General features: G+C 64.4%; 2 protein-coding genes and 1 pseudogene across 2 annotated transcripts in view; 1 reads left to right on the forward strand and 2 right to left on the reverse strand.

Moving 5' to 3' along the window:
• The window catches only part of MUC5B (mucin 5B, oligomeric mucus/gel-forming), a 100063-nt gene extending 98831 nt beyond the window's left edge, over nucleotides 1-1232 (forward strand). Inside the window, exons 60-62 of the mRNA XM_015588663.1 lie at nucleotides 85-130; nucleotides 289-391; nucleotides 1028-1232. Of these exons, the coding sequence (XP_015444149.1) occupies nucleotides 85-130; nucleotides 289-391; nucleotides 1028-1232 (354 nt within the window). The remainder of the gene's footprint in view (nucleotides 1-84; nucleotides 131-288; nucleotides 392-1027) is intronic.
• A 2570-nt stretch (nucleotides 1233-3802) lies between these two features.
• LOC112479269 lies at nucleotides 3803-3920 on the reverse strand (annotated as a pseudogene).
• Nucleotides 3921-10054: 6134 nt separating this feature from the next.
• The window catches only part of TOLLIP (toll interacting protein), a 9264-nt gene continuing 5403 nt past the window's right edge, over nucleotides 10055-13915 (reverse strand). Inside the window, exon 5 of the mRNA XM_015588856.1 lies at nucleotides 10055-12306. Coding sequence (XP_015444342.1) covers nucleotides 12092-12306 — 215 coding nt within the window. The 3' untranslated portion in view covers nucleotides 10055-12091. The remainder of the gene's footprint in view (nucleotides 12307-13915) is intronic.

Here is a 13915-nt window from a genome sequence, read left to right on the forward strand (position 1 = left end):
CTCGCCCGTGGCCACGCCCGCTGGGGGGCCCTGCCCCTGGAGCCCACGCTGTATCCCCAGCCCGCGCTCTGTCCCCCGCTGCAGGGCATCCTCAGGAAGACTGGCTGCTGCTACTCCTGTGAGGAAGTGGGTAAGTCGAGGCCGCCTTCCCGCCCCTGCCCTTTGGCTCCTGCTGCCCCCCCAGAACCCCGCCCCGAGCGGCAGGCCGGGAGGGAACGTGGCAGGGAGCGAGCGCCCCAGGTCCGGGTCCTCGGAGACCCCAACCTCCGCCGCCTTTCCTCGGCCCAGACTCCTGCCAGGTCCACGTCAACAGGACCATCCTGCGGCACGGGGACTGCGAGGCCGTCGTCAACGTCACCTTCTGCGAGGGCTCCTGTCCCGGAGTGTCCAAGTGAGTGGGCCCTAGCCCTCCCCAGAGCCCCCCACCCACTGGGGACCTCCTAGGTTGGAAGCCGAAGGCCACTCAGACTGCAGAGTCAGCACCCAGTGCCCACACAGCTGTCCTTGGTCGTCCAGTTTGCCACAGGAAGGAGCAAAGGAGGGGCCCAAAGGAGCTCCCCTGTCTCCACGCCCACCTGAGGAGAGCCAGGCTGGACCAGCTGGGCCACCGAGAGGGGTCCTGCAGCTTCAGACCTGAGTCCGCGGGCCTGGGGGCAGTGTCCACATGGGGGTGGGGCAGAATCAGGGCATTCCGTGGACCAGAATCTCGGGCCGGAGCTGCTGGCAGAGGCTGCTGACCCAAGTCAGCCCAGGCTGTGGCCAGCTGCCTGCCCTGGGCCAGGGCAGGATCCTGAGGAGGGGTCCGTGGGGTCAGCACGTCTGAGCTGGTTCTGGGAAGAGAGGGTGCCTGGCCGGGAAAGGGCCGGGGTCAAAGCGACCGTGAGTGCCCACAGACCCACCCCAGGCCAGGATCGCAAAGCCCCACCCGCTCGGACAACGACTTGGGGTGGGTGGGGCTGCCAGCTCCCAGCCCCAGGGCCGGGTGGCCGGGTGGCGGGGCGGGTCCTGAGGGCGCCGTGTGTCCCAGGTACTCCGCGGAGGCCCAGGCCATGCAGCGGCAGTGCACCTGCTGCCAGGAGACTGAGGCCCACCAGCAGGCGGTGACCATGCAGTGTCGCGACGGGACCGCCGTCCAGCGCACCTACACCCACGTGGACGCGTGCGGCTGCGCCCCGTCCTGTGCGTCCTCGCCTGTAGCTCCCGAGGACAGCACCCCTGTTCTTCTGTCCTAGGGGGCCACTGTCTGATGCCATTCTGTCCCTGTCCCACTGCCCCCACCCGCCTTCCAGCTGCCCCTGGGTGAAACCCATGCCCTGGCAGGGGACAGTGCAGTGGGTCCACGTGAGGAGGGTGCCAGGCAGGGAGCCCCACTGGCCTGTCTCGGCCACCTGCCCTGCCGTCAGGGCCGGCCTTCGTCCGAAACGAGAGCCGCTTTGCCTAGACTCACCCCTTCCTGGTATCAGAGGGACACCCTGGAGCAACACTGCACACGGGCCACTGGCTGCTCCTCACGGGGGGCTGCGGGCCCTCCCCTGCACCCCGAAGGCTGTATCAGACTGCAGACTGGACCTGCCCAGGCACGGCCAGCTGCCTCTAGGGAGCGGCGTCGGGCAGGGTGGCCGCCTGCCAGCGTCTGGACCTGCGGCTGAGGCTCTGATGGCCGAGGGGGGGTCAGCATCCCGAAGCACCCCCTTCTGCTCTCCCAGCCCCCAAACGTGCAAATAAACGCTGAGCATCATGTACACGTCCTGGTCCTGGTGTCTCTTCCTGCCAACTGTGTCCTCCCAGGGCTCGTCCCTCCGTCCAGGGCCAGGCTGCATGGGGCCCCACAGGCTCTGTGGCACGGCTGGGGCTTGTGCGGGACCCGCGGGGAGGGACGGGTGGGGCAGGGGGTGCTGGCAGGGGCATCCTCGTCATCGTTTCAAACACGCGGGGTTCATTAGGGAGCCGGTTCACGGATGTGGACATTGGAGCAGCCAGCAGGAGGAGGTGACTGGTCGTGGGTGGCGGTGCAGGAAGCAGCTGTCCCACAAGCCGGGGCTCCTGGGGTGGGGGGGGCAGTGCATGATGCTGCGCAGACCCCGAGGGGGCGGCTGCTGCCACCGTGACCCATCCCCGTCCAGTCCGCACCGGCCCTCCCAGGTGGATTTTCTTGAGCTGGGGTGGGAGGAGCTGGGTGCAGGTTGCGGTGCAGGCAGTGACTTCACTAACCAGGCCCATCCGTGTGCCCTGGGATGTGGAGCGCGCCCCTGGCTTCAGGCTTGACCACACAGGAAGGGCAAGAAATGACCCCCAAGTGGGCAGGACGGTTATGGGAGGGGCTGCCACCTGGGGAGGCAAAGGCGACGCTGCCAGGGGCGCCTGACAGGGTCTCCTTGTGCCTTCCGGGAACCACATGGCTGGCCCTGTGCTCAGTGCGGCTCAGCCGCGACAGCACCGCACATTTACGGAGCTCCTGCTCTCCCACGGGCCGGGGTCCCCAGCTCCTTGGGGAAGGTGGGCTGGGGGTCAGCGAGGAGGGCCTGGCATCCTTTCAGTGGCTGCTGCCAGCGTTCTGGCCGTCCCTGGCCATCCCAGGAGGTCTGGTCAGAGCAGGACACCACACCTGGGAGATGGCCCGGTGGGCTGTCAAGGTTGCAGGTACGCTGCAGATGAGGCCGGCTACTCCCTCAGTCACCGCTGGTCCAACTTCTGTAAGCAGACCCCGTGATTCACACAGTCTGAATTTCTGGGGGTTCCGTGGCCAGTCACGCTCCCGACTGAGTCTTTGTTAACCCACGTGCAAAACAGTGACCCCTAAACCCCAGCCATTCCTGTGGCACGACTGTTCCCACAGACCCATGCACCTCCTCCTGATGTAAACGCGTCGGGAAGCACCTAGACTAGGACTGTCACTGGTCACGGACTGTCACTGTCACTGCTCACGTCTGGAGACAGGAAAACCTGACAATAGCAGCCATTTAAAACAATGAAGTGGATTCTCTGTGAGGCCAACAGACCTCCTGAAGATTTCTGGGAAGCCCCAGAGCGACCGTGGCCACAGGGTGATCTTTCAGAATCGGACACGCTCTCAGGCCAAGAGCGCCCGGAGGGAGCCGAGGACGGTGAAGAAGACACAAATCCATCCCCACGCTCGGCCGCGAGGTTTTAGAATGTCAAATAAAGGGACGCCTCGAAGCCACCAGCGGACGAGACCGTTTGCCCACCAAGGGGGATTTGGAGTTGCTAACCAAAGTTACGGTGATACTAGCTTTTACACCAATAATTCTGTGTTTTCTTAATGCATGAGTCTCTTGAGTCATGTAGAAAACGAAAGCACCGTTATAACCGCTCCTCCAGTAGCCCCGGCGTCCGTCACTGCCCACGCGTTTGCCTTTGCTGAGATCTCGGCTTCATGGCGCCGCCCGTCCCACACCCTCCCCTTTCACCTTGCGCGCCCCCTCCAGCCCCCTCCAGCCCCCTCGCGAGACAGGTCTAGGGGTCGTCAACTCCCTCCGCTTTTGTTTACCTGGCGGTGTCTTCGTCTGAGAACAGTTCTGCAGGATACAGGATTCTTGGTTGAGTTTTCTTTTTCTTAAACGCGTTGCGTATACTGGCCCACCGTCTTCTGGCCTCCAGGAGTCTGAAGAGAAGTCCGCACGCGATCTGCCTGATGGTCCCTCGTGTGTGATGATCCGCTCCGCTCTCGATGCTTTCGAGATTCTCTGTCTGGCTTTCGAATGTTTGGTCATGTTTATCGGTGTGCGTCTCCTCGAGTTCATCTGACTTGGAGTTTGTTGAGCTTCTTGGATTTTTTTTTTCATGCCTACAGCACCCGGTCTTCCTCGGTGGTCTCCCATCCAAGTCCTCACCAGGCCCGACCCCGTTAGCTTCCGAGATCCGACGGGATCGGGCACGTTCAGGGGGCCATCGCTGCAGACTCTCGGGTGTTTATATTCACGTATTTCATCGGATTTGGGAGCGTTTCGGCCATCTTTCCTTCAAGCGTTCTTCGCCCCCCTCTCTCTCCTCCTCGGGCTCCTGTGGACCCACGACGGGTCCACCGGATGGTGTCCCACGCGCCGCTCAGGCGCTTTTCACTTTTAAACCTTGTTTATTTGTTCCTCAGACTCAGTCATTTCCATTGTCCGGTGTTCAAGTTCGCAGATTCCTTGTTCTTCCTGCTCAAATCTGACTTTCAGTCTTTCCAGTGGATTTTTCATTTCGATTCTGGTACTTTCCGGCCCCGGCGTTTGGTTTCTCTCTAGGTTTTTCTCTTTATTGCTTTTCCTTTCTGATCACACAGTTTTCTCCACACCCTCCTGTCGGTGTTTGCGGGTCTTTGACGCGTGCATCAGGTCCCTTTCAGGGGACAGCTCCTGCTGCAGCTTCCCTTTCCCTGGGCCACACCGTCCCGTTTGTTTGTCCCCTTGCGATTTTGTTGTTATTGCTGAACGGTGGCCGTGAGTCTGATGACGTCATAACTCTAGAAATCGACTCTCCGCCTTTCCGGAGTTGGCCGTTTTCATCATCTATGGCTTTTTGATTGGCGTAGGCTGCCTGTGCGTGAGGATCGGCCTGAGGCGTCAACTTAGTGTCTTCCCATGTCTGTTCTGAGCTGTTTCCTGGTCACACACGGTCACTTTCTATTTTTCGCCGTATCTGCGGTTGTTTTTGAACGTCCTGGTCTTAAATGTCTGTCTCCCAAAAGAGGGGAAAAAAACAAAGGAGGAGAAAGGGCGCCGGCCCTTTAGGTCCCTCGAACGTCACTTCACTTGGCGGGGGAGGGTCTCGCAGTATCAGGGGAGGTGTGACAACGATGGCCGCCCACCCCCTCGCACGCACCTCTGCGATCAGAAAGCAGCCATCGGCCGTCAGAGCACAGACCCCTGAGGGTCTGTGCACAGCTGCCGGCCATGCCACGGGGGTGGGGGACGGGGCACCGGCACCGCGCTGAGCTGAAGCCAGCCTCGGTGTGCCGCCCGAGGCTCCCGCAGGCCCCGGGGTTCCTGCCTGCTCCCGCTGGACAGGTCGTGCCAGCGCCGGGCGTCCGGGTGGGGACCCCAGAGCTGCTGCGTCCTGCTCCGCCGCCCTCTCGGGTTCCCCTGAATCCAGAACTGGCATTTCGAGATGGCGCTGGGCAGGGGTCCGATTATGTTTATTTCTGTTGTCCCAGTACCACGTACGAAATGCCCCTCCGTGCCCCCCTGCACTGTCACCTGTGCTCTGGCCTCCGTTCGGGTCCACTGGACTCTTAGTTTGTCATCTTAACAGGGACAATCGTCCTTAGAGTTCTGGCTCCCATGCGAGCCCGTCTCCGCCCTCCATGCTTCCTTTACGATGTCGGGGCTCCTCCCAGCCTTCTGGGGGTCAACGTACCAGTCTCGTAAACGACCGCGACAACAACAAGCAGGACTCGTGAGACTGTTAGTAGGTTGAGTGGAAATTAACTTGAAAAACTGACATTTTCCTCATGGCGGGCATGTCCGTCCACGCACGCCGTGCGCACCCCACTCACTGCGACACCCCCTCTGCCCCGCAGCGCCGCCCGAAGGAAAGCTCGAGTTTGCTGGGAGCAGCTCTCTGGGCTCCCCCTTTCTCTTTTCATCTCTTACATTTTTTCAGGAAAAAATTTTAGACACGGATTATCTAGCGTTTGGGGCTATTTCAATGGGATACTGCCAATAAACCTAACTCGCTGAGTTCCCGGGAAGGTGTCCCCTCTGAAGGGCTGTGGGCCCCGGGGTTGTAGTCCTAACCTGTCAGTCTGTCCTCTCCCCAAGGGCCACGTGCTGAGCCTTGTGAAGAGCCCGCCCGTGAGCCACCGGGCACTCTGCCCTGGACGTCTGGGTCCGCTGCATGATGGTGTCTGTACCACGCGGGACACCCCTGCTTTGCAGCTGACCTCCCGACAGGCTCTCCCGGGAGAGGCGTCAGGACTCTGCCAGAGGCAGCACTGGGTCCCCACTGAGAAGACTGGCCACTCTGCCAGGCAGAGGGAGGGCCCTTCCTCCTCACGGTCACTCTGGGGACAAATGCCCAGATGCGCTTCCCAGGCTAGTTGGCTGGGACAAGGTGCTTTCTGCTTGTTCCGGACGTCAACAAGTGGTATGTCTCCCCAACCCCGAGTCACTGGGGGCGGGGGGAGAGGTGGTACATCTGCTGCTGGGTCCCCCAACCCGTCCGAGGCCCCACCCATGGGGACCCTGAGGTCAAAAGGGTGCCGCTCTCAGTCCCCCAAACATTCCACACTCTCTCCTCACTCCAGGAGAGCCCCACCACAGGTTGGCCCAGTTCAGCCCTGACTGCCTCCCTTCTGGGCCTTGGGGGTCCCTACCCATCAGAGTGGCCCCCCAGTCCATTCACCTTCTGCCTGGCCTGGCAGGCCCGGCTGGATCCCGTGCAGTCTTCCACAGGACTGGGTCTTCCACGGCCCAGCTGCAGCCTGGACGTGACCCTCGGGTGAGCCCGGCTCTCCTCCAGACTCCCTGGGGGAAGGGGCCAAGGGCCAGGGGCCAGCCTGGAGCTGCCCACGTGACTCGTGAAGGGCAGCTGGGCGGGGGGCGGGGCGGGGCGGTGCCGGAGCCCCCCCCAGTGTGCTCCTCACTCCGCTGGCCGGTGCAGTCCCCCCGACAGGGGAGCGGAGGGCGCCCCCTTGTGGCAGAGATCTTCCTTGGAGTCCGGGCAGTGGGGGGTCGCGTTCTCATTCCCCGGTGACCTGCCCCCTCCGCGACTCTCCGGCCTGTCTGGGGCCTGAGGTCAGGACGTGTGGGAGCAGGGGTGCGGAGGGGGCCCTGGGCCTGACCCGTGGGAGCCCCCTGGTCAGCGCCGGCGCTGCCGCCCCGCACGCTCCGTGCATGCCGCCGCCGTGGCGTCGGCTCAGCCGGCACTCGTCCGGCCTCGGGGCTCTCCGGGGACAGCACGCGCCAGCGTCACGCGTCAGCAGGGCGCCTGCCGGGGCTGCTGTGCCGAGGTAGCGATGCTCGCACTGCGGTTTTTATAAGTTTTCACCTTTCCCTTTTCTCCTGAATGAGGTTTATCGCTTTAACGCTGCTGTATCGTACAGTTAACGGCGCTGAAGCTGCTTCTTAGTGACAACGTTGCACGTGAGTGAAAGAAGGGTGCTCGTGTCCCGGGAGGGTTAGCGGCTCGCACCGCGAGGCCACCGCCGGAGCCGCGGAGACGAGCAAGGCTCCCATGGCCCGGCGGCCTCTCGTGCCGCTGGCTCGTGTCGTTAAAGAAAACATCGCACAGAAGCCCAGCGGACGCCCTCGTCGCCGGGACACTGCATGCTCGGCCTCACGTCGTCGGCTCCCGTGCCCCAGGGACGTGGAGCTCAGGCGGCCGGGGGTTCTGCCCAGTGCTGGGCTGCGCGTCCTCTGCGGCTCCCAAGGCAACAACTTCAGATTTCACGTGAATCTGGGCTGCAAGTTTTGCTTCTGCAGAGGCCTCTTCACAAACGAACACTTCGAGGGGTGCTGTGATGTTTTCAAAAACAAAATGGATGAGATCGTGACAGTGGACGGGCCGTGTCCGTCAGCGCCGGGCGGTGGCCTGGAGGTTGGGGTTTGCGTGTGCTCGAACCACAGGGTTGGGGGCCCGGGTGAGGCTGAGGCTAGACACCCTTCCCAGGCCCGGGGACAGGGTCGGGGTGCAGACCGCTCCTGGGGGCGCCTCATGTGCTGGCTTCTGCTCTGCTTGGACAGCCAGCAGGAGAGGGGAGACCCTGGCTGCGTGGGAAGGAGTGGGACTTGCCAGGGTGGCCGGGACGCTGCCTCAAGAGGGGACAGTCAAGCAAAGGCTTGCAGGGGTGAGGAGCCCGGCAGGGGCGCCGGGCGGCAGGCAGCGAGGCTGGGGTGCAGTGGGTTGTGTGGGGGTGCAGAGGGCCCTGCAGGGCTCGGGCCTGCCCCCCAGTGAGATGGGACAGGTGTGAGGGTGGACAGGAAGGGACATGGAAGCAGGAGGCCACCCTGACCCCAGCCCAGCCCCAGCCCTGCAGCCGCTCCCGGCGGCCCCTCCCTGCAGCTGCCCGGTCACTGCCATCCACGCGACCTCCTGGAAAGTGTCCCCACCCTCTGCGCGCACTTGAACCGAGCTGGGGTTTCATTCTTCCCGCCTGAGCATGCCTGTCCTCACTGAGGACCCCTGGTGGCACCTGACACAGAGACACGGTCATCCCTCGTCCCCCCACATCCAACCTGTGTCCACACACCCACCTGTGGTTGTTAGCTCGGGCAGCACAGCTGGCCCCACCCCAGCACTGTGGGCTAAGTGTCACCGCACCGCTGGCCCTGCCCCTCGGGAGGCTGCCTCGCACACCCCACCCAGGCCCGCCAGCCGGGCCTGAGACCCTCGGGACAGAGCGGAACCTGGCCGCCCCCCACCCCACTCCAACGCGGAGGACAGGTCTGTCTCCTCTCCCGGCTGGGGCTTTAGACGTGGTGGCCGCTACGCCCATCGTGTGCGGGCACGAGGTGTGGACGGATGGTTGTCCCCCCATTCCCGTATGGGAGCCACTCTGACACTGACGGCTTCGGGTGGCAGGGGCCCAGGAGGAGGCCCTTGTAAGGGGACCTCAGAGAGCCCCCCACTCCCACACCCCGGAGGACACGAGGAAGTCGCTGTCTGCACCAGGAAGAGGCTCAGGGGCGCCCAGCGAGCCGGCACCCCCATCCCGGCCTTCCGGCCTCTGGAGCGGAGGGAAGTCGCGACTGTCGGTGGAGCCCCGCTGGGGGGGACTCGTTGCGTCGGCCCGAAGGGGCGGACACCACCTCTACTTTAGGGGACGGGCTCGTGTACGGGAACCACAACAGCGATAGAGCAAGCGCCACGCACTTGGCGGCCGACGGAGGGGCCAACCCGGGCGCCCGCCCGTCCGCAGACGTGGTGGGGGGACGTTGCCTCTGGGGCAGGCTGAGGACACGCGGCCACGCTGCGGGCCGAGGGCAGAGGGCGCACGGCCCAGGACCGCGTGCGAGGCCGGGAGAAGAGAGCCCGCCACCCGGGGAGTCCCCGGCGGGCGCCAGGCCCGGGAGGATGGCGACCCCCAGACCCCCGCTGCCCGTCACGGGCCCGCCCACGTCAACCGCAAGCCCGGCCTCACTCAGCGGTGCCGCTGGGCTCTCCTCCCCCGCTGGGCTCTCCTCCCTCCCGCGGGCGTGCTGAGACCTGCTCGTGGCAGCTCCCGAGGACGGCCGTGCCCGTGCTGCCGTCCTGGGTCCCTCAGGAGCACATGCTTTTGCTGCCGGCACCGGGCCACGTCGTGTGCCCCCGAGGCGTCCTGGGTGACAGGTGGGGCCGGCCGGCCACACTTCCCTTGCTTCGTGACACGTCCAGTGCACCCTGTCCTTGGGCCGCAGACAGGCACCTCGAGCTTGAGTGAGGGCTGTGCCTCCTGGCTGTGGAAACCCATCAGGGTCCCCGCCCCAGACACCGATGGAGCCCCAGCTCCGGCCCTGTTCTGGTGAGCGGTGACCAGACAGACCCTGCCTGCCACCACACCGGCCCCGCGCCTGTCCCGCCCCCTGGGGGACCCCCGCTTCTTCGCGAGCTCAGCCCTGCTTTCGAGGAGCATGGCGCCCCGCCCCGCGTGTCCCTGGCGCCTTGCTCAGGGTCCTTCGGAGTGAGACACGCCCCGTTCCCTGCTTCATGCTGCGCCTGAGCACACAGCTCTCAGCTGTGCCAGGCGGGACGCACGGCCTGCCACGGTCAATGGCACAGGCTGCGTGGTGCGAACACTCTCCACAGAGAGCCTTGCTGGGGGGCGGCGGGGGGCCCCAGCCCGGCACCCGCCCTCCGGGCTGCCTGGCTCCCAGGGGGACCTGGGTCCCTGCTCCCCCTCCATGTCTCCTGAAGCCATGCCCGCTGACCCTGGGCCTGCGTGGACTCGCCTGCGTGGCTCCCTCGGAAACAGAACTCACGCCTGGGGGGACCGCTCCGGGTCGACGTCCTGAGCCGATGCCTGGCTCTGCCCTCACCGGCACAAGCCGTGACTAGTTCGGAGTGAATTTCCTGACTGCTTCGCCGACGCTGCTTCTTAAAAGCTGGGTTAAAAAATACTCGGGAACAAAACTGGTAAACTTTCCTCGAAGGACTTTAATTCTCTACTTTTATACAGATCATTTATTAAATTAGAAGGCTGAAAAGTAAAAATATACTTTACAATCAAAGAAAGACCTGGACACTGGACCCCAGAGGATGACGGGAAGCAGAGCCCCAGAGCCACCCCACCCACAGCCGCAGCGCCCCGAAGGCAGACGCGTCCCTCCTCACAGACACAGGCGGGACGAGGCAGGGGACGCAGGTGCAGTGGCTGCAGTGAGGAGCCCCTCCGGAGGGCCTTCTGGGGGGCCCGCCTGTGAGCTCCTAGAAACGCTGTTCGTGAACGCGGAGAGGGACGGAGGTGGCACAAGGGTGGGCACCTCAAAGCACGGCACCCGGGCTGAGCCTGCGCGGGCTGCTCCTGGGCCGGGGGACGGGTGCGCTGGCGTCACACGTGGGCGCAGACTCCCACGCCTCAGCGGCGGGCAGCAGAAGTGGTGCTGGGGCCAGCTGGGGCCTGGGGACCGGCACCTGTAGTGTCTCGTGCCACACTTGTTCAGGTCACCACTGACACACTCAGAGCCCCGCAGGCCCACCTAACACTTTCACCCACTTGAGAAGAAATGTGCTGCACAGCACGAGACCCACCTGTCTGAAACACGGACGCGGGGTCCACGAGAAAGTGGGGTGCACCGTGCTCAAGCAGGTGGCCCAAACCCACTGAGCCAACACAAGCCTCCACTCTGAGAGCCCCTCGCCTGGCACTGTCACCACCCAGCCACCACACACGTCCCCGGGCTGAGAGGAACAAATTCCGGAAACTGCATCCAACCAAAGTCCGGAGGAGGCAGGACGCGTGGCGGGGAGGGCCGGGGACCGGCGCAGAATCAGCCCGCAGACGTCCACGTCGTCGGGACCCGTCCTGCCGTCCGTGTCGAGAGACCTGATGCCCAAAGACTGCAGTGACCACCCGAAGAGGAAACAGTGACGGGGCCTTCATGCCACTGACCCTGCCCCCCGGATGACGTGCGTGTCTGACCTGTGTGCGTGATTCAGAGAGCATCGCTTCTGAGACTTCTCAAATTTCACTAGGTGTCCCCCGATCTGTCCCTGTCCTGTGTCTGCAGCCAGAGCTGGGGCCAGCGTGCGGCGCACGCACACACAGCCCCCCGGGAAGACCTGCAGGCTGGCTGTCACCACACCGTCTCCGTCGCTCGGGCTGCGTGCACTGGACGGTGCAGTGACTGAAATCAGCATCGGGGCTGAGCCACGGTTCCCACACCCTTTAGTAAAGCGGGACGGGGTTGACTCCCCCCCGATTTCGGGTTCTGATGGCAGAGCTGACCACAGAGAGAAGCGATTCCTCAGAACGTCCCACGAAGCTGGCACGAAACAGCGAGGACAGACACGAGGGGCCTTCTGCACTGAGGGCAGCCTGGCTCCGGCCGCACGGCCGTGACAGGGGGACATCCGTGGCCGCAGCCCTGCACGGCTGCGCTGGTACGGGATGCCGGTGAGCAGCCCGAGGCCACAAGGACCACGGGAGGGACGGGAGTTTTCAGTTTGCAAGTTCTAAAATCAAGCCCAAATCAGCGATCGATGGATTGTGTGCACGTTAAATTAATAGGTCTGTCCCAGTGAAGTCACGTGACTGCATGCCATTAGCCACCCCAGGACATGTGGCCCTTTGCGAGGCCGCGGCCAAGGCAGGCGGCCCCGCCAGAGCACTCAGGCACGGCGCGGGGATGGGGAGCACACGGGACGAGGACGCGGTCCCCGAGCCGGGGAAGGTGGGTGTGTGTGAATGGGACACGGCCCTCGTGTCTGCTCGTCTCCCGACACAGGCGGGAGCAAAGCCACCCACACCCACAGTCCCGTCGGGCACCGCAGACGGCTGCGGGAACCGCACCCTCACGTGCGGCCCAGATGGGGCGGGCCGGGCCGCACGGACGGCCAAGGAAGGGGCTGCGAGGGGCTCGTTCGCAGGACTCCTGTTGGGACAGCGCGCCCCGGGCAACCCTGGGTTGGCAAGTCCGAAGGGCCGGAGGCGGCAGGCGGCGGGGGGCGGGGCCTAGGACTCCTCCCCCATCTGGAGCAGGGAGTTGATGGCCGCGTCCCTGTTCCCTCTCTGGGCTTCCAGCACGGAGCGGATCACCTCCCGGTCCATGTTGGGGAACATGTCCTGGATGGCCTTCAGGTCGTCCTCGCTGCAGCGGGGCGGGGCACTCACGGCTGCCGGGGGCAGGGCCACGGGCACCATGCCGGGGCCACACACGGCGGGCATCCCTGCAAGCACAGGGCGCAGTTTAGGGCGATCGGGGTGTCACGTCAGCGACGCGCGGGCTGCTTCTGGCTGACGGAGCTGTGCTGCACCCCGGGGCCTCCCCGCGGGGGCACCAGGGTCCCGGCCCAGACCAGACTGCGTTTGCTGCATGGGGGCCGGCCCCCTTCACCTCCCAATGGCACACGAGGCGGCCCTCGGCCCCGCCAACCTGAAAGGCTCCACCCTCCCAGCTACGGGGACTCAGTGTGACCTGTCCCCTTTCTAAACTCACAAGACCCTAAGGGCAGCTGCACACTGCCTTCGTCACCAGCCTGAGTCAAGGCCGGCAAGCAGGTCCTCTCACAAGTGCTGAACGGGGCAGGAGGCGGCTGCGGGCACAGCTGTGGCCGACACACAGGCCGGTCCCTGGCCAGAGATGGGACGCCGTCCGGGGCAACCGCCCTTTCACGACATGGGGCCTGGGCCCTGAGGGACGGCCGGAAACAGGCAGCGGGCTCGCACGAACTGCGTCTACGTGGGAGCGCGGCAGTGGGGGCATCGGGCGGGCGACTTGGTCTCAAAAGGTTCCAGCCCGGGTCCCTTCCTCCCCTTTGCAACTCCTGTTAGCGCGTGACTGTCCCAACCCTTATGAAGACGCATCCACGGAGAAGCATCACGTCTCTGCGCACAAAGAACCCTACCTGCCCTCAGCAAGCCCTCCAAGGCCAGCCTGGGGGCTTGTCCCAGAGAGAGCTAAGGACGGGGACCAAAGGAAGACACTGCATCTTTTCTCTCTTCGAAGGCCGACTTTCCATTAACCAAACACGTGCTCTGTTGGTGACCGTGCCGGTGAAACTATGTCCCCCAAAAGATGTGCGAGGTTCTAACCTGGGCCCCCAGAGGGGGTCCCACTTGGAAACGGGGTCTTTGGAAATGTGACCAAGGGAAGACGAGGTCACGGCAGAGCTGGGGGCGCTCGTGCAACCAGCGGTGTCCTCACAAACCGGGGCACGGGCGCAGACGCGCACGGAGAAGCCGCATGAGGACGGGCAAAGACGCGAGGGAGGCGGCCTGGGCCCCGGCTGACGAGGCAGGACGACCCTCCAGGGGCCTCTGGAAGGGGCGCGGCCCTGCGACGCCTTCGTGGTGGACTCGGCCTCCAGAACGGAGGAAGTGGAAATTTGTGCCATCTTCAGGCCCCATTAGAGACTATAACGGCCGTAGGACGCCCACACCTTCGGTGACCCCCGCAGGCCGCCTGCTCCTCCTCAGACTCCGCCTTGGGACAGTTAAACCATGAAACTCGTACAGACGCCAAAACATGCTCTCAGGAGGGCAGGGGCCCAGGACGAGGCTCCGGGCTGACCGGGTCACAGCGCGGAGGGGTGCGGGCCACACGCTGGCAGGCCGGCTCGGGCCAGAGGCCAGCATCTACCCGTCACTGTGCTCCCAGGTCAGCACTTCTGCTGGGGCCTTTTAGGGTCCCACCTCTGCAGGCGCCCTCCCTTCTCGCTAAGCTGGTCCCCTTCAGCTCCTGAACGTGTTCCAGCCGCTATGAAGGTTTGGTCGCTGTGGTCCCTTTCTGTTGAGATGACTACGGCCACACTGTCCCATTTCTCTGCCAGAGGGTGC

The sequence above is a fragment of the Pteropus alecto genome, unplaced genomic scaffold (genome assembly GCF_000325575.1).
Source record: "Pteropus alecto unplaced genomic scaffold, ASM32557v1 scaffold43, whole genome shotgun sequence".
Lineage (NCBI taxonomy): Eukaryota > Metazoa > Chordata > Mammalia > Chiroptera > Pteropodidae > Pteropus > Pteropus alecto.